The 25,261-nt window shown below is 42.5% G+C and overlaps 1 protein-coding gene across 3 annotated transcripts in view; it reads left to right on the top strand.

The window, feature by feature from the left end:
- Positions 1-25,261, top strand: part of slit3 (slit homolog 3 (Drosophila)) — a 229,262-nt gene that overhangs the window by 113,824 nt on the left and 90,177 nt on the right. Inside the window, exons 5-6 of one of the 3 annotated variants that reach the window (XM_035161697.2) lie at positions 12,206-12,277; positions 24,377-24,448. In XM_035161697.2, the coding sequence (XP_035017588.2) occupies positions 12,206-12,277; positions 24,377-24,448 (144 nt within the window). Of the gene's footprint in view, positions 1-12,205; positions 12,278-23,921; positions 24,187-24,376; positions 24,449-25,261 lie in introns of those variants that run through there. The other 2 variants (XM_035161698.2, XM_035161699.2) reach the window with 2 other exon arrangements.

Here is a 25,261-nt window from a genome sequence, read left to right as displayed (position 1 = left end):
AAAATCCATTTCCTGCACCTGTCCTGCTTCCTTCAAACCACAGAGAACGTCTGCTGCAGAGGAACAATGGTGCAGCATCTGCATTCACTCAATCTAATCTCTCAGCCTTAATGGGCCCTGCTGCTTTTCAGACACACCCTGCAACACACATGCACTCTCACATACACACACCACACACACACACACACACACACACACACACACACACACACACAGCACAAACGAGTATTGTTCCCGGCACGATGACATTTATTTAACCAGCACACAAACAGCTTTCCTACAGGTGGACCTTGACAGCTTCACCAATGATATGGAAACAGTCACACACACACACAAACACAGACACACACACATCCCTCTCTTCCATTTAGCCCTGACATTAGCCACTCACTGTTTCTAACTGGATCATGGGGCTTACTAAAGAGATTAGGGCATAGAAACAGCATAGCAACCACACACACACACACACACACACACACACACACACACACACACACACACACACACACACACACACACACACAGACACACACACACACACACTCTAACACGCACACACACACGCACACACAGATGTTCACAAAAGTGCTTTCTCTCTCCCTGGTTGTCTCTTTTACCTTTCTCTCTCTCTCTCTCTCTCTCTCTCTCTCTCTCTCTCTCTCTCTCCCTCTCTCTCCTTCCCTCTCTCTCTCTCCCTCTCTCTCCTCTCTCTCTCTCTCTCTCTCTCTCTCTCTCTCTCTCTCTCTCTCTCTCTCTCTCTCCCTCTCTCTCCTTCCCTCTCTCTCTCTCCCTCTCTCTCCTTCTCTCTCTCTCTCTCTCTCTCTCTCTCTCTCTCTCTCTCTCTCCCTCTCTCTCCTTCCCTCTCTCTCTCTCCCTCTCTCTCCTTCTCTCTCTCTCTCTCTCTCTCTCTCTCCCTCGCTCCCTCTCACTCTCTCTCTCGCTCCCTCTCACTCAACCAGACAGGCCCTCAGGCTATAAGACAGCAGCCAGTAGCCACTGTGGTAGTCTGTCAGAGGAATTAGCCCATGCATAGAAAGGGAGGATGACAGTTTGCTCTGTTCGTCATCACAGTCACTTTATTTCACCAAGTACACTCAGACACATACAACCATCGTAAAAAACCTCCCTTTCTCTTGTTTCCCCTTCTCTTCTGTGTTACGAGCCACCAGGACTGAGCAGGAGTTTGTAAAGATAATAATGTAAAGTGCTTTTCAGACGTGAGAGGGCGATATGAGGAGCGTGGCAGCAATGTGATTTAAAAGGCAATCGTTTCCACGCAAATGATCAGTGATGTTTTACACAATATGTTCAGGATTGAAATGAAAAGCTAATTGACATTCTAGTTCTATTCATTATAAATATATCATTTCATTTATTTTAACATGTGACTTCACCATCGACTTGACGCCTGCTCCTTGGCCACAGATGATTCGGTCTTTTCAGCGATCTGTCGGTTGTGGTTTAGTTTTGCTGTTTGCACAACTTCTTTTTTAAATAGGTTGCCAAGTGACATATAGAATTATATGGCCAACCTCCATGATTTAGTAAATCAATATTCATTCATGTTGTCTGTATAGTACAAACACGTTTGTAGTGCAAAGAATAACTTCGTACTATTGACTTTGTTGAACATTTTTGTACATTAAGGTAGAAAACATACTTTTAGTAGTAAATGTTTTTTCTAGACAAGTGACCTATGACTTGTATAGTCCCACTGAAATGTCAAATTGTGGCATTTATAGTGACAATAACAACATATGACTGAATTCCTCTGACATAACGTTTCACTGCAGGAAAACCCTTCTAGTCCTTAACGTCCTTAACAATCTTCAGATATTTACTCTGTTACGTTTAATCTATGTGATGAGATTTTCATATAAAGCCACTAAAGAAACTTGTGTCAACCTCTACCATGTTGTGTCATCATCGACACAGGAGCCCGGACTCCTTTACGTCTCATTGTGCTCAGACTCACATTCGCTCGCTTGGCGCCCTCGGTCGTATTCTTCCCTCGGCGTCATGAAAGGCCACAAAGCCAAAGACAGAGACAACAAAGACCTGCTGTGTTTCCTTTCTCTCACTTCCCCTCTTCCATACACACACACACACACACACACACACACACATATAGACACACACACGTCTCATTTTATCTCACACACATCTTCTCCCTGCTTGTCGGTTTCTTTCAATACTACTCTCTTAGACAAAGAAAACACCACATACACACTCACTCGCGCTCCCTCTCATTCTCTAACTCCAGCACTGTTGAGACACCTGCTCTGTTCTGTTCTGTTTCTGTGCTAAAAGTTAATTGGCCTGCTGGCAAAATGGCCCACTGTAACCTTGACAACGCTGACCTGCTGAGAGACGGATCAGAACTCAGAGAGATGCCTCACAAGTGCTGTATACACACACAACATACACACGCACATTATACAAGGGTGTTTGGAGCGTATAGTGTTTAATTGAAAACACACATATAGAGTAAGTGTGTATTTACTGCCACCCATGCGTGTTCATAGTTACACACACACATACACACACACACACACACACACACACACACACACACACACACACAGACATAAACTTCCAGCAGCCCTCTTCTTCTGTCCAATCTGCTAATTTGTGGTGTATTATTTATGGGTGCGGAGTTACTCCCCAGATGCTTATAAAGGCAAAACCCCACAGTCAGCTTCTTTATTCACACCTCCTTCTCTCTCTCCTTCTCTGCATACCTCCATCCCCCCTTCACCCTTATATCCTTTACTCACACTTCCTTTTCTCTTATTTCTTTTTTTTGCTTTTTCTATTTCTTTTACATGTCACCTATTTTCCTTCCAACACCTGACAGCTTCATGCCCCCTCCTCATTACTTCACAGTGCTCAGTGTCGACCCTCCTCTTTTCTCATTTCCTCTCTTTTCTCCCCTTCTTCCTTTTAGTCTCTCTAACAACCCATTTTCTTCAAAACACGTCCATCTCTGCTTCGGTGACGGTCAAGTCGGTTCAGCCATCGAGAGAAGCGTCAAACCGGGGTTGTTGGGTTCATCCTTATTTCGCTGGAAAGCCTGCGCGGCACCCACCCTCTGTTCCTACGTCAACCATTTATTAATGCGCTCCTCCGTGTGCTTTAAAGGCCTGCCCACCCATATACCATATAATGAAGGGTTTAATCGTTTAGCCGGGATTTATCGGAAACAGGATTTATCCCCGCTCATATTGTGCTCTACAGTGTTAACTCAAAGTGTGCTCCTGCATCGGGATTTTCACTTTTTCTTTTAATTATAAATGTCTTGATCCAGTATAATCTTTAATACTTGACATAGTTTGCAGGAGAGGCATAACAGATTAGGAGTTTAGACAACTGTCAGTTTCCTCTGTTTGTTGCAAAATTTCCCAAAGAACAAATTCCAAGCAAGTTAATTTATGAGTTTTAGATCTATTGCATTAAGTAACCTTTTTGTTATTCCTCTTCCGTGTCAAATATGTGTGTAAAAGCCTGACAATATTTTTATTTCATAGCCATTTTTAATTGACAACTAAGCTCAATCCCATGATGCCTCTAAGAGAAAGAAGCATATCAGCATTTTGGCAGGTTTAACAGGAAAAGTGTGTTATCATATTTACCAAAGGGTCAAAGTCTTCTATAGTTAAATCCACACACACAATACACAACAGAACACAAATCAGTTACATATCTTCATTTAATAAAGATAAAGTCTCTGTTGTTGGTAGGGACGCAATTTTTTCTTGTTACCGTTATGATTTATTATTCTTATCAGGTTTTTAAACGATGAAGACATCACCTTACTCCCTGCTATGTAGCTGACAGTGCATCCTCTTGATGCTACTCAGTCGATAAGATATCCTTAGTCCCTGAGCAAAACCTACTGTTCATGATTCTAATGTTTTAATTATAATTGAAGGATTACAATGAAGTCCTCTGTGAGCGCAGAAAACACTGGAAGGGCCAGAAAACAGCAACAGAAGACAGCTCCCACTGAATAGCTGTTGTCATGGCATTAATAATCATAATATAAAAGAGTTTAATTATTTAATTTTACTATAGCACACATTTATTACATTTTATTGTATTTGGTTAAACGTATATTGATCAAATTGTGGTTTAGTCAGTTGCCCAGAGTGAATATAACAGTTTATCACTGCCCTGTGTCTGCAGGAACATGTGAGATACTAAATCTACTCCAATAGAGAGACAAAGAAATCTCCTTCATCCATCCATCTTTAAATCTCTCTAACCACCCACCCCTGCATCTATCTCACTGTACTGTCTGTTTCTATCTTTTCTCGCCTGCCTGTTAATCCACCCCCACCCCTCGCTCCATCTATCACTTCTCTCTGTGTACATCTAATGTCTTGACCCCTCGCCGCTGAAGTTTTATTAGCTTTATAAATGTCCCTAAGAGCCTGCAATATCGCTTAGCCAAAGTACCAGAAGAAAAGGAAGAACTTTCCAACACAAGAAAAACAGGAAAGCGCGGTAAAGTAGTAATATCGCTTAGTCCCGCGGATGACAACTCGAATAAGAAAATGTATTAGAACAAAATGGCGTCGGGGACATTAAAGTAAATTAGCCAATAACAAATGACCATGTGTGCCTTAACCTCTCCAACTATTTTTTCCCCGATAGTAACTCATCTGAATTTGTTGGACATCTCTCGGGCTGGGAGCCAGAAAAGCTTTTATATCCATAAAGGCCTATGGATCACAGAGAATTGCATTAAGCTGTCCAATTTAATTACAGTATCGACAAAACATAATAGATACTTACAGCCTTACGGAGAGCGATGGGTAGAGGGGGGGAAAGAGCATGGGAGAGAGCGAGGGAAAGAGAGGGAGAGAAACGAAAAGTGCAGACAATGTCCATTTATAATGCTGATGCAGTGTATGTATCAAAGGAGGCGTTTGAGGAACGTGTGCGCGAGCGTGTGTCTATGTAGGTGTGCACCAGTGTGTCTCTAATGAAGGATTTGCAAGGGCCCATGAGAGCTTTTGAGAACGCTTAGTTTGATTTAGACGCTACAGCTCCCCGATGGCTGTTTCACACACACACACACACACACACAAACGTGGACACACAGACACTGCTCTACAGTCTACACACACCCACGTGCAATTTTACAGAGTGCCACACACACCTGACCACACACACAGACACACACACTCTTAGATCAGTGTAATGGAGCGAGTTAGGAGAGTGGCTGTCCTGTCCCGTCCTGTCCCAGCCAGCCGGGGCTGTCAGGCTCCCGTCCACCATGATCGATAGAGGAGGGGGGGGGGCGATATTTTTATTCATAAAGCGCCCACTTAATTAAATCACAGGGAGTGGAGCGGGAGGGTGGGGGGAGTCGGAATAAGGGAGGAGGGAATGGGGCGGGGGGGTTACTAGACGTAGCAAGGGCACTGAGACAAACGACTGATGAAGAATTGCAAAGACTGGAAAGAGAAAGGCACGAAGGAGGAGAAATATGGAAGGAAGAGTGTTCTGCGTGTCCTCAATCATACCGTAGTGCAGCCGGATACAGAGGACACACTTCAAGGCTGTATCTGCCTGATGAGAAGCACTTTTATTTGTCTTTGCAGCCACGTTTTTCAGTTGCCTAAAGAAAGTTTTATCACATTATGTAAAGTGCAAGCTTTCGGGAAACACGTGGGTTTTGGAAGGAATGTGTAGTCCTGCGACTTGCAGAAAGAGTTCAGCGGAGTTGGACGAGATCAATACCACTCTCGTGTCTGTATTAATCATAGGCTACAGTCAGTATCAGGTTAGCTTAGCGTAGCATAAAAAATGCAAACGGGGGGGGAGACAGCAAGGGTTTGCTCCATCAGAAGGAAAGTGAATAAGTCAATTTGGCAAAAATCCCTCGCTACTGCCTTAGCAACGAGAACTTGAAAACTTAGAGGAGAAATGTAGGAGACAATTAAGGCTGAAAATGTGTGAATAGAAATCATGGTTCCCTCTCTGAGTCCAAACCAAAGAAAGACAATTTCGAATAAAAAAACCCGCTATGAGCTGTAAACCCTTACAATATCAAGAAATCACCAGTGTACAGTCCCACAGAGCCGTGGTGCTGTCTGCACTGCACTGTCAGCATGTTGGGTAATATATCCCCTCAGTTTGTTGGCACAAGTCAGAATCACTCAAGCAGAGTGGCTCCAGAGCCAAAGCTTGAAGACCGGGGGTTGTAATGGGAAGGTTCCAGTTTTGAATGCATGGAGCTTTACGTCTGTTGCGTTGCCAAGATGTAGCATTTATGGTCAGTAGGTTTTCCCAGGATAAATGAAGGTTAGAAGAAAAAGTTGCTATACGTCCTGCTTCAACTTGCCCAATAAAATAACTGTTAGTGTCACATACGTAGACTTTGAGTTATTTCCTCTCAGTTACCGCATCGCAACAGCACGCCGGCCACCCTGGTTCCTGTTGCACTGCGATAACATATGTATTCATTAGTTAATATGAATTCTAACATTGTGTAACCAGCTTCCATTCGTGTTTCAGTAAACTGTTGAAATAATTTTATGTAATGAGACAAAAAGGCAAGAAAAAAAGGTATTTTTAACACTTCAAGTCATAACATGAATTAAAAGTCTCACTCTGCTTTTACCGCTACTGGAATAAATTTAAAGCATCCGCTGCCCCAGTCATTAAAACCTTACTCTATATTTATTGTGACTAAAAGCCAGTACTTAACAGTAAGTTAAAATGGCATAAAGGACATTTGAATAGTTCCCAAGGTTACAGATACCACAGAATATTGAGGCGCTTCCAGAGTACAGGCAGCGGGCGCTGTAATACCTGCTGCATGACTTTGGTCTTATAGTAAGAGTGCCTTAAAAACAAGGGGAATATGAGCTAGCCAGCAGTCGATATTTATTACTCTCTTTATGGAACAATATTAAATGCAGTTACAGCCCCCAAGGGAGAGAAAAATAGACAGACAGAGAGAGAGAGATAGGGGGGTGTTTGGAAAAAGAAAGTGATAGAAGAGCAAGAGAGACGGGGAAAGAGAACCAATAGGCTCAAGCTAACCATTGGTCTCTCAGGTTTCAAAAAAGAAATTGTGCCACCTCCGCCTTCCTTCTCCATTCTGCCTTCCCCTCAATTCTCCTCCTGTTTGTCTCCCCTCTCCTTTTTATCTCTCCCCTGGAGCCCAGCCAAGGGTCATGTCTCTCTTTCTTTCTTCCGCCGCACTCCCTCTTCTTTTAATAAAAGACACAGAGACGCGCACACACAGAGATGCATACTGCGCATTGTCGAACCGTTCCACTCCCACTCGCCTGCTGTTTCTTCCACGTGGAGAGACACACAAATCCTACCTGACAAGCAGACGCACACCTTCGCCGCCCTCTTTGTCGTCTCCAGCTCACTGAGACCCCCTGTGATGCCAACTGACACAAAAGTCATATGAAATCAAAAAGGCCTGCTCCCACTCCTCTGTTCACAGGTTAATGGTTCAGGGCTGAGCGGCCCTGCCTCATATCTGGAGGGGCCTGAGGGCCGATCTGTCTAATATCTGGTGTCTACTGTTACATGAAAAAGTGTAGGGGTAAGATGCCCTGGGAGAAAGGATCATTGGGTCCGTGTGTATGGAGGATGTGCGTATTTTTCCTGTTTTTTTTAATACATGAATGTGTGTGACGCTGTTGTACAAAGTTATACGGGTGCAATTGTGTGTTTGCATGTGTACGTTTGTGTCTGTGTGTGTGAAGTGTAATGGCAGCATCCGAGGAGGCACATTGTGGCGTGTGAGCGCTGTGTGTATGTGTGTTAAAGGGTTAACAGTAATATCTGAAGTGACAAAGGGTGACCTGGCAAGTGTTATTATTCTCCGCACATGAATAATGGAACTTAATATGGAGGAGGTGATAGCTGGGAGCAAACACACACACACACAGGCGCACACAAACACACCCCGCTCACACCACCACCCCAACCAGAGGTGGATCTCGCTGTCATTCTCAATCCCCCCAGACCTCCAGGGGCCACAGAGATTCATCATGCCCGGAGAGGAGAGGACTTGGCTGAGGGAAACTAACCAATGGTGGGGGATCTTTATGGTGGAAGGGGGAAGTTCTGGAAGAGATTTGGTCAAAATTCAATCAATTATACAGTACTTAGGAAACCATGACAAACATGGAATGGATAATGGAAGACTGCCCTTTGTTCCCCTGCTGCTGCTGCTGCTGTTTGTTGGGTCTCCTCATATTTTTCTTCCCCCCTCTTGTAATTCATTCCCTTCTTCATTTCTCATCGTACCCATGGATACTAAACTTGGATTTTCTTGAACTTTCGTGAACTTTGTGTTCTTTGTCTCCATCCAGCTCCCGAGATCCCCCAAGCCCTCGAAAAATATGCAGTTGTTCCATAATCAGTATCACTATATTTTACAGAATTTGTCATCCTAATAGAACTGATGTATAATTCAAACACCCATCCGTCTCTTTAATAGAATTTTTGGGAGATTAATTGCCTGTTCCCTCAAATGCTGTGGCGATAGAGGAAGGCCAAAAAGGCTAAACCCATTAATTGGAACGTGGAAGCAGATTGCCAGACACTGGTGTACAAACCACCCCGCTGTCCAAACCAGCTGTGTGTGTGTGTGTGTGTGTGTGTGTGTGTGTGTGTGTGTGTGTGTGTGTTTGTGTGTGTGTGTGGGGGTAAGTCTATCAGTGAGTGTCCTTTTCAAGGATCACAAGCCAATCTCCTGTTGGTGATAGCCTTCGCTTCACTCAAAGGTCGGCAGGTGTGACTCACAGAGATGAGGCGACAACTGTTAACATGAAGAAATAAAGCAACTATCGATGTTAAATGTACTGAAATATTAATAATACATTGTGTCAGAGTACAAAGTCTGTATACAATATATTATTAAATGGCCAAAAGGCAGCCAGAGGCATCAGCTTTTTACTGAGAGCAATGGAGTCCGAGTCTTTTACTCCATAGAACAACTATTGTAGCAGCATTAAAATCAAAATGGAATAAGTCACGTGTATACATTTGTAATTTTATAATAAAATATTCATGATTGGAAACCTTGTTTTTGGATGCTTTAAACTCTTCAGGAAGCATCTCAGGTTGGAAACAATTACAATCCTTTATTTAAATTTCTTCTGGTAGCGATGTAGGTACAAATGATCTCAGATTCCGAGTCCGCAAAGTGAAGCTATGCGGATGTGCCTGAAACCTGTATTCTCTCAAATGAACAGCAGAGGGCAACTGTTGGCAGTTTCTATTGTAGTTCCTATCAAGACAATGACCCGACTTCTCACATGATTTACTGAGTTAATGTTCTCAATCTCTAGTTTCAAGTCTTCTTCAATACGTCAAGATGTTCATTTTGTAAATTATAGTCCCGTTTAGAGTAAAGTAGATGGTAAGGTACCATATGCATTGGGCTCCACCCCTTGCTCCTCCTCTTATGGTTCAAAAAACCAAGATGGCGCTTGACAAAATGCCAAACTTGAGGACTCAAAGCCTCAGTTCATAAATCAAAGGGCGACGTCACTGTGAAAAAAACACTTGGGTCAACTATGGTGTTGTAGCTTTTTAAGACAAATAATTATTTTTTACACATTTTAATTTTCTCTGTGACCACGTTTCCTACCAGTCTTATACTTTACCTCAAATCTAAATCATCACTTAATGAACACGGGATGTTCCTATCGCTGTTTCAAGCTGTTTTGACCTTTGCATCTGTACATAAAATATGCCCATGTGCAGCTGTTACTAATCAACACCTTTATCAGGCTGATACACACTTAATATAACAATAAACTCATTTCATTAGTCCCAAAATGTAACCCAAGAAGTGAGGACGCTGAACGCTGCTCGAACATAAAAAAAAAAAGTACACATTTCCATAACCCTCAAACCAATTGCACAAATGGACAACCACAAAACACTTGTATAATGAAAATTTCATTCAAAGCCTTGACAAACAAGTTTTATTTTGGCAGCCTGAACCGCGTGGCTCCCGGAACTGGTGTCCGTCACTCAGCTGGAGTCATAAAGTCGGAGAGATAGACACACAGTCTCATAATGGATTTTATTTGACTGTTAGAAGAAATAGCAAATATCATGGTTGGTAAACAAAACAATAAAAGATTTATTATCCATGGAAGTCCTCTGAAATATGACTTTTTAATGCATTTTTTGTTTTGTTTTATCTTGTCCTTTTTCTTTTGGTCTCTTTCTTGTTTTTTGCAGTCATTCATGTTTGTCAGCAGTCCGACGAGGGCAGAGTGTTATAAAATAAATGCAGATTATAGATTTAAACAAGATAGATCTACGGATATACTTAGTTAGTTGGGCAGATCGACGGAGAGAATGATAGATCATAGAGAACGGTGGAGAAAGTGAACGCAGGATAGAAAGCGAGAGTGATAACAGCTTTACTTTATATCTGTTTCCTATTTACTCTATCAACGTCAGCATGGGAGCAACAAAGACTGAAAAAAAAGAGGAAGAAAAACCCCCATCTCAACCCAGAAAGTGTCAAAACCTTCAAAACAAGAAGTGTAAACATGAGGAATATTTTCCGGCTGTGCTGCACATTAAAATATCATAATACCATTCCTGTCCGTCAAATGTTTGCCCCTTTTTTTTCTAACTCCTTCGTTACCACAAGCACTAAGCAAAATTGCACATAAAAGCACATATTTTCTTTGCCTAAAGAGTATACAATGCCAGGCACATACTTTTCCCATCAAGGCCTGGGGAGAAGAAAAAAAAAAACGAGAACTCTCATCTCTTGTCAAACAAAAGGAACGAGCCAGAAAACACGGGGCTCAAAGGGAAACATCCAAAAACGCTGAAACCTTGTTAGTTTGAGGAAATTAGTTTTCTGTTTTCCGAGCACGACTCTGCAATTAACATTCACTGCACTAATAAACGTTGATTGGCTCTGGAATAATGCACAACCAATTTTCCTCCTGTGTACTTGAATGTGTGCCTGAGTGTAAATTAGACAGTGTGAGCATATACAGCATGTATCAATGTGAGAACATGTACACGAGTATGTTTATTCCAAGGCGCTGTGTGTGTGTGTGTGTGTGTGTGTGTGTGCGCACGTGTGTGTGTGTTTGCTGCATTTTTTCAATCTGTGACAGGAAATTGTTAAGAATAATGTTGGAACATAATTATACTCTCTGCAGAGAAGCTGGCGGATTTCCATATTGTTTGTGTGTGTGTGTGTGTCAAGGTCAAACAGAAAAGTCCAGGCAGAGGTCTGTTGCTCTTTTGTGCTGATCTGTTGTGATTCTTTAGATGGGCCTCCACTATGAAGCGTGTGTGTGTGTGTGTGTGTGTGTGTGTGTGTGTGTGACTGGCAGGAGTATAGGGTGATTAGCTTGTCTGATATTTCATACCTCTCTTTCTCTCTCTAATTACATTGTGCTCTCTGAGCCTTGTTTGGCTGCCAAGGCTTCTCCCCAACAAACAACACTAATAGAGTTAAGGGCAGGCATTTGTGTCATGTCAGAAATCATTTGGCTCATATAGGTATTCATTACAGAGGGAGAGAAAAGAGACCGTTGCATATGCTGCCCTGTCCAGGAGTGTGTGGACTAAGAGAACGAGGAAAAGTGTCACTGTGGTTGACTGTTTTTGATGGTGGTACTGAACTGTGTGTGTGTGTGTGTGTGTGTGTGTGTGTGTGTTTCAGAATGTATGAGATTGCTTCACTTTTTCACCAGTGCAATATTGCACAGTCGAAGGGCAAAAGTGAAAAAAGAAAACCTTCTACATTAAAAACATGTGAAACACACGCATTCAAATGAGAAAGACATATGCACATGTAGACGCACACACACACACACACACACACACACACACACACACACACACACACACACACACACACACACACACACACACACACACACACACACACACACACAAGCTCTGATATTTCCCCGTGTCTTTGAAGCTCTTTGGTCCAAATTGTTCCACTGATCATAAATGTCATGTCATCCTTTCTCTCTCTCTCTCCCTGACTCAATCTATTTCTCCCTCTCTGCCTTTGTTCTGTAATTGTCTATCTTGTGTGTGTGAGTGTGTGAGTGTGTGTGGCATAGATGACATGTTTGTGGTTTTGTTTATCGTCTGCCTCTGTACATCTTTGAGTGCTTGGAATACCTCAACTAATGTCTTATGTCGTTTGCTCTCTCTCTCTCTCCAGAGACCTCAGCGAGAACCAGGTTCAGGCAGTTCCCAGGAAAGCTTTCAGAGGAATCACCAATGTCAAGAACCTGTAAGAACAATTACTCCCTTTTTCTATTTGAAACTTCCATCTTCCCTTTTCAACCCACTTACACTTATCCAAGTATTTCTCTGTTTTCTGTGGTATTGAGGCTGTAAAAAGCCTTTTTAATTTAATTTTACAGACAAATATTGTTCAAACTCAAATAACTTAATTAACATTGTCATTGAGATCCTAAAGTTTATTTTCATACCACCTATGTCTGCAAAATGAGGTTTCCTGGAAGCCAGACCAATTATCTAGCTCTAAATAATTTGCTAAATGCTTAATTCTTCATATCAAAATGACTTGACACATTTTTAAGTTCTTCATAGTTTCTCTGTTGTTTTTCCATCTGAATCTCCTCCTACTTTATTGCATCCTGCTTGTCATCCCCTCTCCCTGTTTCCTCCTGTTTCCTCTTTTCTTCTTCATCTTAAATTTGTATTCCCACTTTCTCCAATATTCCCACTTTCCTCCTTTTTTTCCTCCTCTTCTCTTCCTGTCCAGAGAGGTTTTATCCCGGCATCAAGCGTTCAATACCCACCTGTCATTTATTCATGATGTCCTAATCACCAATAGTCCAATCAATAGGCTGCCTAATCAATACGTTCACTCAATCGATATTGACTGATCAATCCTGGCTGATGCTGCATAGGAAACTTCTGGACAGACTCCCGGGGTAAACATGTCCTCAATGGAGATAGTTCCATACGGGCTCAGGTAGAATAGGAAGGAAAATGTTAAATTCAAGTTTTAAGTTCAAGTTTGTTACAGTACGGGACGATAAAGCAAAAACAGATTTGCTCAAGAAATCGACTTTGCGTAAATTACAGTTTTCTGTTGTGTTCTTTCATTCATGACTGACATGACAGAGGAGGGGGAGGGAGGCTGGGACAGGAAAACAGAGCGGAGCATAATAAGTACAAGATTCAAAAAGATAATAACCAATCACTCTGGATGCTCCACAAGCACCAGAGCTGCTGAACGACAGAAGAAAAAAACAAACTATATTATTTGGCTAAATGAGATATAAAGAAAGAAGATGAGAGGAGAGACAGAGAGTGAGAGGAAGATTGTATTCATATTATATTTAGATTGCCCTTTGTGGCGTTTTCATTGAAATGCAAATAAAATAGACTGCATCTGCACTGAATGAATACAATAAGGTAAAGAGTTCACTACAATGGATTTTAACTCAGAGAAGTAAATAAATCCTCACTGCAATCACTGATGCACAGATGGATCCAATTTGATTCCATGCAGCTGCATTCGTAGTATTTCATACTTTTATTTTCATTCTTCTTTGCTGTTGAGGATCTTGAGATATGATCAAAAGCTCCAGAAGACAATGCTAAATGGTCGTTGTGCTAATTTACTTTCTCTGCTGCTCTTCACGGGCTAAAGAATGACATTTAACTTTGAGTTTTTAAACCGCTATGTATGTTTTTTAAGAGAGAAAAATCTGTCTGATTACACGACAACAGCTTTGAAGATCATGTGATGTGATCAAAAACTGTGGAACAGCTACTAAATGAACCTGTGACATTGTTTTCTCAGCCTCAGTTTAATCGGCCATCACCTTAAAACGTTCACGTTCTTGAAGTGTAAAGGTTCTGATGCGTTTTCATTGGGCAGTCTGTGATTTGATTGATATGCATCTTTCTCCAGATCAGTAACTCAGAGTAATCAGAAACTCTTCTCCATAGTTTCCTCTCTCAAGTGTGATGTAAGTTCAATATGGCTGCCAAAGTCCATAGGAGATTATTACCCTTTGGTTAAATGGACCTGAAAGGGCCTGGACCCTGTGCCCAGCACTTCTCTGTGTGTTTGCATGGCTGGGTTCCAAACCTTTGAGTTAGGTTTGGCCTCTGATCATCTAATCCAGTCTCCCTGCTCACAAAGCTCCAAACTCAACGCTATGAACGACCTCGCATCTCTGACTCCAGACTCACTCACTCAGTGTTGATGATATCAATGAGTTTCATCCGGGGAAGGTTTGCTGCGTGTGGATGCTTTTTTCTAGTGTGGAAACCTGACTCAAGCCCATCGGGACCGGACATGCACAAATTTAATGACTTCTGGGTTTGGATCGGGTTCAGGTTGACTGGGCTTCCATTTTACCAATACTGTATGTGCCTGTAATCTGGTAAAAAGTCAGGCTCGGAAAGAAAAAACAGAATTCCTGTCGTGTGCGGTCAGACTTAGAAAAGTGCGGTTAGAAAATAGCATCCTGAGCATCACTTTAATTCATACATAAACAGACATTGACACCTGAGTACAACCTGGTGTGAGTCTCCTGTCCTTGTCCCTCTGAGCACACTCACTTTAAGTGGGTGAAGTTAAGTTCCTGGAGTTTGCACATCTCCACTCTGCAGTGCTGCACCCCGCCTCTTTCCCTTTTAACACCAGACTCGATGTTTTAACACAACTCTTCACTTTTTGCCAAAGCTATAAAGTCGCATTAATCAAGTGGTCCCTGCCCTCGTTAAAATGTTTCACACTAAATTGCTTTGACATACAAAGTGAATCATGGGAAAATCAGGCATTTAAAGAGCATTCATTTTTTCCCTCCCTCTTTTTGACGTGTTGCGATGCCTCCTCCTTCTCCTCTTTTCTGTCCTCCTCATCTTTCTCTTGTTTCTCCTCCCATCCGTTCGACTTTCCTTCACTTTTTCATCCCGTTTTTTTTCCTCCTTGCATGTTCTCCTTACCCCTCTCCAACCCCTCAAACTCCCCCCATCTTCATCTCGTATCCTTCCTTTGAAACAGTGACTTTCCCTTCATCCATTATTCTTGTATTTCTCTTATCCCATCATTTGTCTCTCAGCCGTTTTTCTCCATCTCTTTCCCTCATGGTCACTTTTCTCTCTCCTTCTATTCCTTTATGTAGTTTTTCTCTTTTTCAACATCCCTCCATTCCTATCCCCCACCAACCAGCCCCTTTACTTAACTTCTGTCTCTCCCTTTTCCCTCTTTTTCCACTCCTCTCAATCCATCCATCCATCCCTCCATTAGACAAGGTGACTCCTGCAGTAAAAGGCTTCAGCCCTCCATTACACCGCAGATTAAAAAAAAAAAAACGTCAAGACATTCCGTCCCTCGTGGACACAGCATTGACTTTCTCGTTCAGCTCCCTCTGCCCCTCGCTTCGTCTCCCCCCCTGCTCGCCCTCACCTCCTCCCCTGTCTCTCTCACCGCCTCTTCACCTCTCTCGGTCAGTCTCGATCTCTGTCCCTCTCCCTCTCCCTTTCCCTCTCACTCGCCATGTTTCTCAGAGAGTCTCTATCTCTCTCTCTCAGTTGTTCCCTTTCATGCTGCATAGTGGCTACCACAGCACCGTCGGCCATTTATTGCACTTCTTTCACACACACACACACACACACACACACACACACACACACACACACACACACACACACACACACACACACACACACACACACACATATGCACAGACGTACTCACGGACACTTTCGACCCTGCTCTCAGATTGACTGCTCTGCTGAAACTGCCAAGAACCTGGCAAAAACGATTACTGTAGTCCTCCACTAACCTAAGAAGACAGGTATATGCCATACATCTGTGTGTAGGTGTTTGTGTGTGTGTACGTGTGAGCTCCGCTATACATTGTGCTGACTGCTGGTCCTGTCATCCCCCTAAACTCAACCTGTCAGTCAAACCACAGATGATAGGGGCAAAATGTAGACCTGGAATGGATAGAAAGCACCGTGCCAAAATTCCTGTATTAAACATGGTTTGTGTTTCATGGTTGTATCGATGTCACATTCTGGATGCTTATATCCCATCCAATTTTTTTTCTGATCAAATTTTCTAAAATCGAATCTTGTCTTGTCTTGTTCTATTATGTCGTGTCTGGCGTATTCAGAAAAGTCATCTTACTAACCACTCCTGTGCATTTGTGGTGTGGTTGGCATCTGAAACTTTTCTTCTTTTGCTCTTGAGCTCATAAAAAATTCAGGACGCAGAAAAACAAGATGCAGAAGAACTGGCGGATTAGTGTGCACACAGTGTGAGGCAGGTGTCCTCCGCACACAGGAATTGACGAATCACGACTTACCCTGACACAGAAATACAAATGTACTTCATCTCCTAAACAGCAATGAGAAAACTCTCCATCCTCCATCCAAAACTGACCCTTTGCACCAACACCCACACCATTAGGAAAAAAAGTTGGTGGAATCGGCACTGAACTTAGGTTTAATGATTTCTTAGTATTCTGATTATTCCAACTGTCTAAAGGCCTTGAATTGCTCATCTATTGTATCTGCAGGACTTTCTGCTCTGCCTCACATATTAGTTTTTGAATTACTTTGTAACGGTGACCAACAACCACCAACTAACCACTCCAACTCAAAACCTAAAAAACAGCAGTTCTAAGAAAATGCTGCTGCAGTAGTCGTCCCTTTAGTTATTTTGAAATCACAAAGCATATACTGTGCGTTTCAAAAGCATATGAATATTCCTGAATAACATTAACCAATCAATCCATACCGCTAATGGCTTCAGGGTCAATCACAGCTGACATTGGGTGAGAGGCAGGGTTCACCCCGGACAGGTCTCCAGTGTATCCCAGGGCCAATATACACAGACAACACCTACAGTCAATTATCATCGTCTCCAATTAACCAAACCTGCAGAGAAAACCCACACAGACACGAGGAGAACATGCAAACTCCAGACTTACGGACCCTAATTAAACCCAGAGTCTACTTGCTTTGAGGATACTCTGCTGCCCTCACTAACATTTACTCCCTTGTGCTATTGGTGCAAGTTTTCCTTTTAACTCAACACTGTTTTAAAATAAAAAAAACAACCTACAACAACCAGTAATTCAGTGAGTGCTGCATTCATCCCTCGGGGGGGATTTCATTCAAGCTGATCTGCAAAATAAATTACATTCACACAATTACTTCACACTGTGAAAATGACGAACATATTCATGTCGGAATGAAAAATCTCAGATAAAAATGAAGTTAGCAACCAATATAAAATAAATTAAAATGATTCTGTTCACATAGCTCTTTTTAAACCTAAACCAGCAGTTACTGGTTTTAACCCATTAGGACGTGAGGTGCACTTTCATTCACTTCTAAGCATTGTTTGAAGGTGAAACTGGTTATGACTAAATATATGATGATTTGTCAATAAGTCAAGACTTTGTCATCTGCATCGGTCAATGATAACACTATATAAAGCATTTAACTCCTGGGAAATGTACCCAGACATGCATTGAGCTTTAATCATTTAAGAAAATGATTTAATACAAATACACATAATTCATCATAATATCAAGAGATTTTCTTCAGACCACTCTTTAAACCTAATATAAAGATTATACTACAGTGTCGAGTAGTGAGCTACTGTAATGCATTGACAGAGAAGCGGAGATCAACCACAGATAGTGCATGTGTGTACAGTCGTGGTCACACTTAAATCACAGCATATGTTAGCCACTCATGCCGTGAAGCATATGGCTGCAGTTGGATTACAGAGAAGCATGGACACATCAGATAAGCTACAGCTGTTTCATATGCCCTCACATTACACCTCAGTACCCACACAGACACACGCTTTTTATCTTGTGCAGCCATCACGTCCTCATATTGTACCTTGTTTTCCATCTGCCCGCCTTCTCGCTCTCTCACCCACTTTTTATTGTGATAAAATTTAATTCATTTCTCCCGCCGGGTCCACCCATGCTCAGCGTAGACACACTCACAGCACCTGCAGGTGGTTTGGACGATGTGTTCAGAGAACGTGATGTGTAATGTATTCAGCAACACAAACTCACTGTTCATTATTGTAAGAAACAGAAAAGGAACCCACCCCATGGCTTTACTTCTTTACCTTTCTCCCTCCTGTTATCCTGTCCTCTCTCTTCCCCCTCGTAAAACGCCTCCATGCTTCACGCTTCTCTACCCACAATGCAGTGCAGGGCGGCCGTTTGTTTGAATTATGACAACAGGGCCTTAGAGAGAGGTGAGAACATTGTGTCGGGCTGCGTGCACACTTATACACACACCACACACAGAAACACCGGTTTCTGACCTGCATTGGCGTGTGTCTTCGTCATTGCAGCTGCTCGCCTTCAGTTCTTCTTATGTATACCACAATTCCAACAGTGGACAATAGTCATATATATATATATATATATATATATATATATATATATATATATATATATATATATATATATATATATATATATAGCAAGTATGCATGTGTATAAAATATACAAAAACGATGAAGAGTATATGTTTGAGAGCATCGGATCTTTAAACCAAGGTCATTCAGTCAAATCTCCCCCCTCCAAGAATACCGGGTCTTGCCAGGAGATTAGGGAAGAGGAATGAAGACACCGTCACCAGCTTCCTTGAATCAGATTCCCATTTGTCTTTGCCCGACACAACCCCCCCACGCACTTCTTTAAATTGCAGGATGTGGCTAATTCATTAAAGGTTGTGAGCAGCCAAGACTGGATGAAGGAAATGTCAATAGCTTTGTCTGAATTGTAACATCTTTAAGTGGACAGCTGTTGTATTTTCATCACAGTGATATGATTTGCAATTCAGTTTTGACGTAACATTTTCTCAGAGTCACATATTGGAACAGACAACCAACACAAGACCAGTGAGTTTGAGTTTTATAGATTTACTTTAATTTAAATTAAACTTTAAGATCAGATAAATGTTCCAACGTCCTTTGTGGCCAAGAGAGTTACAAAAATCATAAATCCACTTAAAGTTAATTTAAGGTTATATTCACTTTGACAAATTAGCAGAAAAAAAGAGTTGGAAGTAAAGCCACTTGTATCCTTGACTGCACGAAGCAACCTCAGTCCAGAGCACAGTCGACAAGTATGGACTAATAATTATGGCTTCATGTGCCCTTGAACATCACTAAAACCGGACTCAACATTTGCAATTCAAAACCTTTCATTGTGCAAATACTAATTTACTGCATAAGGCCACATGAAGTGGAAGCCATGGCTGATGTCCATCCACCCTCCATTAATCCCTCATCAGCAGCATTAGCTGGTGGAAATAAATCTACAGCAAAGCAAACCTGAATCAATCGTCTCACTTGTGTGTGTTAGTGTCACAATTTTAAATTTAGATGGAAAGACAAGCAGGAGAAATAGAGACAGAGTTTAGATTCACACATATTCATAAGATTTAATGATTTTTAATGGCAGAGAGAGATGATAACTTTGACATATTTACCACATCTCTCCTTGGCACATCGCTCACTCCTCCTTTGTCGTTCAGTCTTTTACTTTTCACTTTTTCTTTCCATCCATGCACATGAAATATATTTTCTCGGTCCTTTATTTTTTTCTTCCTTCTTGTCTTCTTCTCTTTTGTGTCTTGGTTTTCCTCTCTCCAGTCGACTGACCCTTTCTTTTTATATCTTTCATTTCCTTATACATTCTCATTTTACCCAGTGTCTTCCTCCGTGTATCAAACTTCCTTCCTTAGTCGTTTCCTTCAATTTTCTACCTCCTATCATTCACATCCCTACAGTTTTCCTTTCAATCCTTTCACCTCTCACTCATTCACATTCTCATTTCTTCCATCATTGACTTTTTGTCTTCAGTCAATTCACCCCCCTGACCTGGGTTCACTCATCTTTATTGACCTGTTTCTATCACAGAGTGTGAACAACAGAAGACGAGAGATTGTTTCCCTTTATAGACCTGAACGTGTCAAAGTGAAAGCTGGTACATTGCAGTTACACAACTTCCTTTAAAATGTGTGCAAATGTTCATTAAAAACTTAAGAAAATATAATTATAGTCCAAACAAAAAAAGAGACCAATAAGACTATACTATATTATTATATTGCCCAAATTAATGTAGACATACATTTTTAATACGCTAATTTAATCCAACAGAGATTCTGAGTGCAAGGTGACTATCAACACATTAGCATAGACACTCCCCTCTGGTGCCATCTGGAGCAAATGGATGCATTGAATCAAACTGCCAATAGGCTTAATGATAGACATGATTAAACACACTAATTGTGTGGAAGGGAATTATATTTTGGGGCACCTGTTCTACCCCCCTGTAATAATGTTATGTGGACACAGGAAGGTACACACTAGGGCTGTGAATTCAACACATACAAAGATAAAGCCAACTGAGACCCACACAGACACACAAAGTACACCCTCATCCCTGATTCATACCAATCATGTCACGGCTAATCATGGTGCTTGGTGAACAAAGCTGTCAGAGGAATCTAATCATATCACAGAGGATGGAATCGGTTACTGTGGATGCGGAAGGAAGATGAGTCGCATATTCTCAATTCTTAGAACATTTCAAAGTGTGAGGTTTCTGGAGGTTCTTCAAAATGATCAGCACACAAGCGTAGAGTTAGTTTTAGCACTGTTGCCTCACAGCAAAGATGGTTCTGGGTTCAAACCTGCCAAACTGACCGGTGCCCTTCTGTGTAGAGTTGCACGTTCTCCCCCTGTGTCGACTTGGTTTTCCAGCTTCCTCCCACAGTCCTAAAACTTGCTTATAAATGTGAATGTGAGCGTAGGTTGTTTGTTTCTATATGTCAGCCCTGTGACGGACTGGGCACTCTCCTCTCGCCCAACCTCAGGCAACCCCGAGACGATGTTCAGCTGATAATTAGTACAGATAAAGCCTTGTTAGTTGGTGGGAATCCCCCAGCCTCACTTTAAGGAGTCATGAGTGGAACAGATTGTGAGACATTAGACTCACAAACCCACTCGGAAAACCTTTAATCCAGCACAAGTTCTATCCTAAACAACAAAATAGGGAAACCAGATAAACCACGGCTAAGATAACTGAAACACATGGTTACTTTCCATTCTTAACAACATTCAAAGCACTTTAACCTACAAGTTACATTCACCCATTCACACACATCCATACAGCACCTCTATGTATCCAGCACCTTTTCTATCACTCATCATTCACACTCTGACTAAACAGCCGTTCAGTGTCTTGAATCCTGCCCACAGACTGGAGGAGCTGGGGGATCAAACCACCGATCTTCTTCATGAACTGCATCCTCCTCCACCACCTCAACCTCTACACCCTGTTTTCTGACCTTGCACTACTTCCTGCACTAGCATTCTAGTTTAACACATACAAATTATCCACTTTGGATGTAAATATGAGGGGCTGTAATAGACATATTTGTTCTTTGTAATGGAACAACCTCATCCATATACATCATAGTCTGTGTTACAGAAAGAACATTACTGATAATTAAGTGGCTTTAATAACTACAGTAAACTCTGGCAGTGTCATTCTTCTCCATATGGCTGGTCAGGCTGTGAACCAGTTTGCCATCATAAAACAAAAACAAGTCTTTTGATTACATTAAACACAAATATGGCGAAGCCATATGCTGGTGTTATAACCAGCATTTAAGTTCAGTCATTTAACAGATGCTCACACTCACAGCTTTCTTCCAACAAGTAGCCAAATAAGAAAAATCATAAATGCGGAACTCTGCTTTTAACAAGAGTGTAAACCCATCAAACTATTATTCTCCGCTGTTACACAACAGAGTGGTTAAGTCCACCCTGATGATCCCAGTGATCTTTACAGAACAAACTGTGCTCAACTAATCAAGCACAGCATGGCAAGGCGGTAAAGAACTTATCTCTCAGTCACCTCTAAAATATAACTGCATTGCATCAAAGCAGATCAAAACAACTCCTCGGTCTCCAGGATCCTTTGGAGAGCCGAAAATAATTACGTTGCGAGCCAAACCTGGCCTGTGGGCACAGAGTTGTTTGATATTTACTGTCTTCAGTCCAAACTGAACTCATGCCAATTGTTAACCACCACCATCTGGTCAATATCAAGCAGAAATACATGAAAAATGTGCTTCGCTCCTCGCAGGGGACTGCTTTCCATGAACCTGAACTTCTCCAGCAAGGAGAAAATGTAAAAAAATCTAAACATATGATTCAGCCAAGCACGATCACAGTATTGTGGCTTTTCATGGGTGTTGTCACTATGTAACTGTCATCGTCAATACGTTTCAGGAGGTCAAATAACTCCAATAAGATAATCATTTCCACCTTTTTCTAATATGTTTTTCCACATCATCTTGTCTGAAGCCACAGCTCTGGAGCTGTTCTCTGACCAGCGGCTGCTTACAATGCAGCTTCATATTGCAGTGCACTCGTGGTGTACTAGTAACTACACTTTTCACACGCTCTGAGGAGTTATCCATCATATTCCTCTCACACACCCACACCTATATGCACATATAAAAACAAACCAAAGGATATGTTGCTCCTGAAGCCCAGATGCAATTTTTGTTGCCCTACAGGAAAACACAGCCCATTTTGGGAAGCGCCTTCCTCAGGGTCAAAAAGCTGACATGACTGATCCAACAGGTGCTGCAGAGTGCAAAGCTGACACCTTGGCTATATGTGGAGGAGAAGAAAAGGAGATTTAAAAGGCTGATAAAAGAAAACAGGGACAAAAAAGTGGATTAGCAAAGGATAGACGGGAGTGTGAGAGGACAAAAGGTGAAGGGAAATCACAGATGAGAGGAGACACTGGACTCCTAGTGGGAGAGAAAAAAATGGATTATGAATGGAGAGAGGAAGAAAACATTAACAATGGCGAAGATGGATGCTCGTAAATAAGGGGAGAAAAAAGAAAAGGAGAGGGGGAAAGTCAAAGAAAAAAGGGATTAGGGGTGGAGGGCTCCAGTGAAAGAGAAATGAGATGGGGAAGAGGACAAGGAGGAGAACATTAGGGTGAAGTGTCTGGAGAGAAGATGGCAACTGTGTGTGTGTGTGTGTGTGTGTGTGTGTGTGTGTGTGTGTTTCTATGATTCTGTGTGTTCAACAGGCTAAATGCCGCTCATCCTTTTTCGTATTGAGTTAAAGAAAAAAAAGACTAGAAGAAGATACTTGTCTGCCCTTTTTGTCTTTCCATCTGCAATACATTCATCAGAAGAAGAAGAGAGGGGGAGGAGAGACAGAGGGATGGATGGATAAGAAGAAGGGAGGCAGGGAGGGAAAGAGAGAGAAGAGTGGAGGTTTCAGGGTTGTTGGGTTCATGGATGGATGGAGGGATTGACAGTGGCGAGGGGGCGGGGGTTTGAATACCTAGACCTGGGCAAATTAAAGTAAACGCAAAGCTGGTGGATGATGGAGGGGCACAGGGTGCACCTGGGAGTCCGGTGAACGAGGCAACCAGCAAGCCGGGGGTGTGAGAGAGAGAGAGAGAGAGAGAGAGAGAGAGAGAGAGAGGAAGGAAGGACGGATGGACGGAGAACAGGAAAAAGCGGCATAGTCGTGACTGTAGGTTGATTTACGGAGGCTTTCCTTTTAATGAAATTGTTTCAGTGACAGAGCCGGTAAAAGGCCCTTAATGGATTGGCTGGCCTAATGTAATGAAATTACTCCCTCTTTCACTACAGAGAGAGAAAAAAAAGAATAAAAGAGGACATGGGGAGGAGGAGGCGGAGGAGGATGGAAGAGGAGGAGTGGGAGAGGAGAAAATGCAATTAATATTTACAGAACAGACAAGCAGGGTGGGCTTTAGTAGCTACGGCTTGCTCGCTCTCTCCTTCAGTGAGTCTACCTCTCTCGTCCCTCTCTCTCCCGGTGGCCAGTGTGCGCTGGGCGTACGGCAAGGAAGGGAGGTGATAGGCTGATGCCAGACAGGCCACTTCAGCGCACCGGTCTCCTCTCTCACGCTCTCCTTTTCCTCAGCTCCTCTCCTCAGGGCTGGCCATATCAGCACTGAGGTGAGACACTTCACTTGTGGGCTCTCGTCTGGACTGGGTTTCCCTGCGGTGTTTGTGTGCCTGTCAGTGTGCGAGTGTGTGTGTGGGAAAGAGTTAAAGCCAGGATCTCCCACCTGCTATCTTAAGCCCACTGCTGAGGTATCACCTCACACACACCCCCACAGACACACACACTCTTTCACGGAGCCCATCTTTGGCTAGTCCCTCCCCCCCAGCTGAGCGGGACCCTGCCGACTTGCGCCTGACACTCTCCCATCTCTGTCTCCCATCTGTGTGTGTGTGTGTGCGTGTGTGCTTGTGTGTGTGTGTGTGTGTGTGCATGGTGCAGGCAACTGGACAGCAACCACATCAGCTGCATCGAAGATGGAGCTTTCCGGGCGCTGCGCGATCTGGAGATACTGTAAGTAGAGACAAAACCCTGGTCCTCTCACTCTGACTGCTCCATCTCTCTCCTCCTCCTCCTCCTCCTCTGCCTCTTCTTCTCATCAGTCTCTTCTTCTCCTCTCTCCCCCGTCTCATGAGCTGTCTGTGAAGCAGGGATCTGTCCTGTTCTCTCACTATCAGCATTGTTTTCTGTCTCATTCTGTTCCTTATCTCTTTACGCTGCTTTTTCCTTTCATGTAAAGATTCACATCTTCCCTCTCCTCTGCTCTCTTCGTCTCCGTTAGTTGCATGTCATCCCTCGTTCTTTACCCTTCATCTACTTTTCTATCTCATCTTTTTTATCTTTCTCTTGATTCAAATCTGCTGTTTCTCTTGAATATGAGAAAAGCTTCAACTTGACAATGCTTATTGTGAGAGGATTAAGTTTATTTGAATGTTCCGGTGTGAATTATCTTTGTGTCATGTACGTGTGTGTGTGTGTGTGTGTGTGAGCTCAAGTGCATGTTTAAGTACATGTGTGCGTTGGATAAAAGAAAGTGTAGATAACCTGTTCATTCAGCAGCGCATGTATCGTCCTTGACTTACAATATTCTGAAAGTACCCACACACAGACACACACGCACAGACACACACACACACACAGACACACACAAGCAAAGGGAGTGTGGAATAAACTGCATCTGCCACCTGCTGTGGTTTGCGTTTTCCCTGCACCATGTGTTAATGCATGTTGGTGACTTCCTCTGCATATAGGAACACGTTAATGATATATAGCGTGTTTGCTTCCAGCTGTGTGTGTGTAATGTTGTGTATAAGTGTGTAGCTCAGT

The sequence above is a fragment of the Hippoglossus stenolepis genome, chromosome 7 (genome assembly GCF_022539355.2).
Source record: "Hippoglossus stenolepis isolate QCI-W04-F060 chromosome 7, HSTE1.2, whole genome shotgun sequence".
Taxonomy (NCBI): domain Eukaryota; kingdom Metazoa; phylum Chordata; class Actinopteri; order Pleuronectiformes; family Pleuronectidae; genus Hippoglossus; species Hippoglossus stenolepis.
The sequence above is the reverse complement of the archived record's forward strand: the minus strand, read 5'-3'. Positions and strand labels throughout refer to the sequence as shown.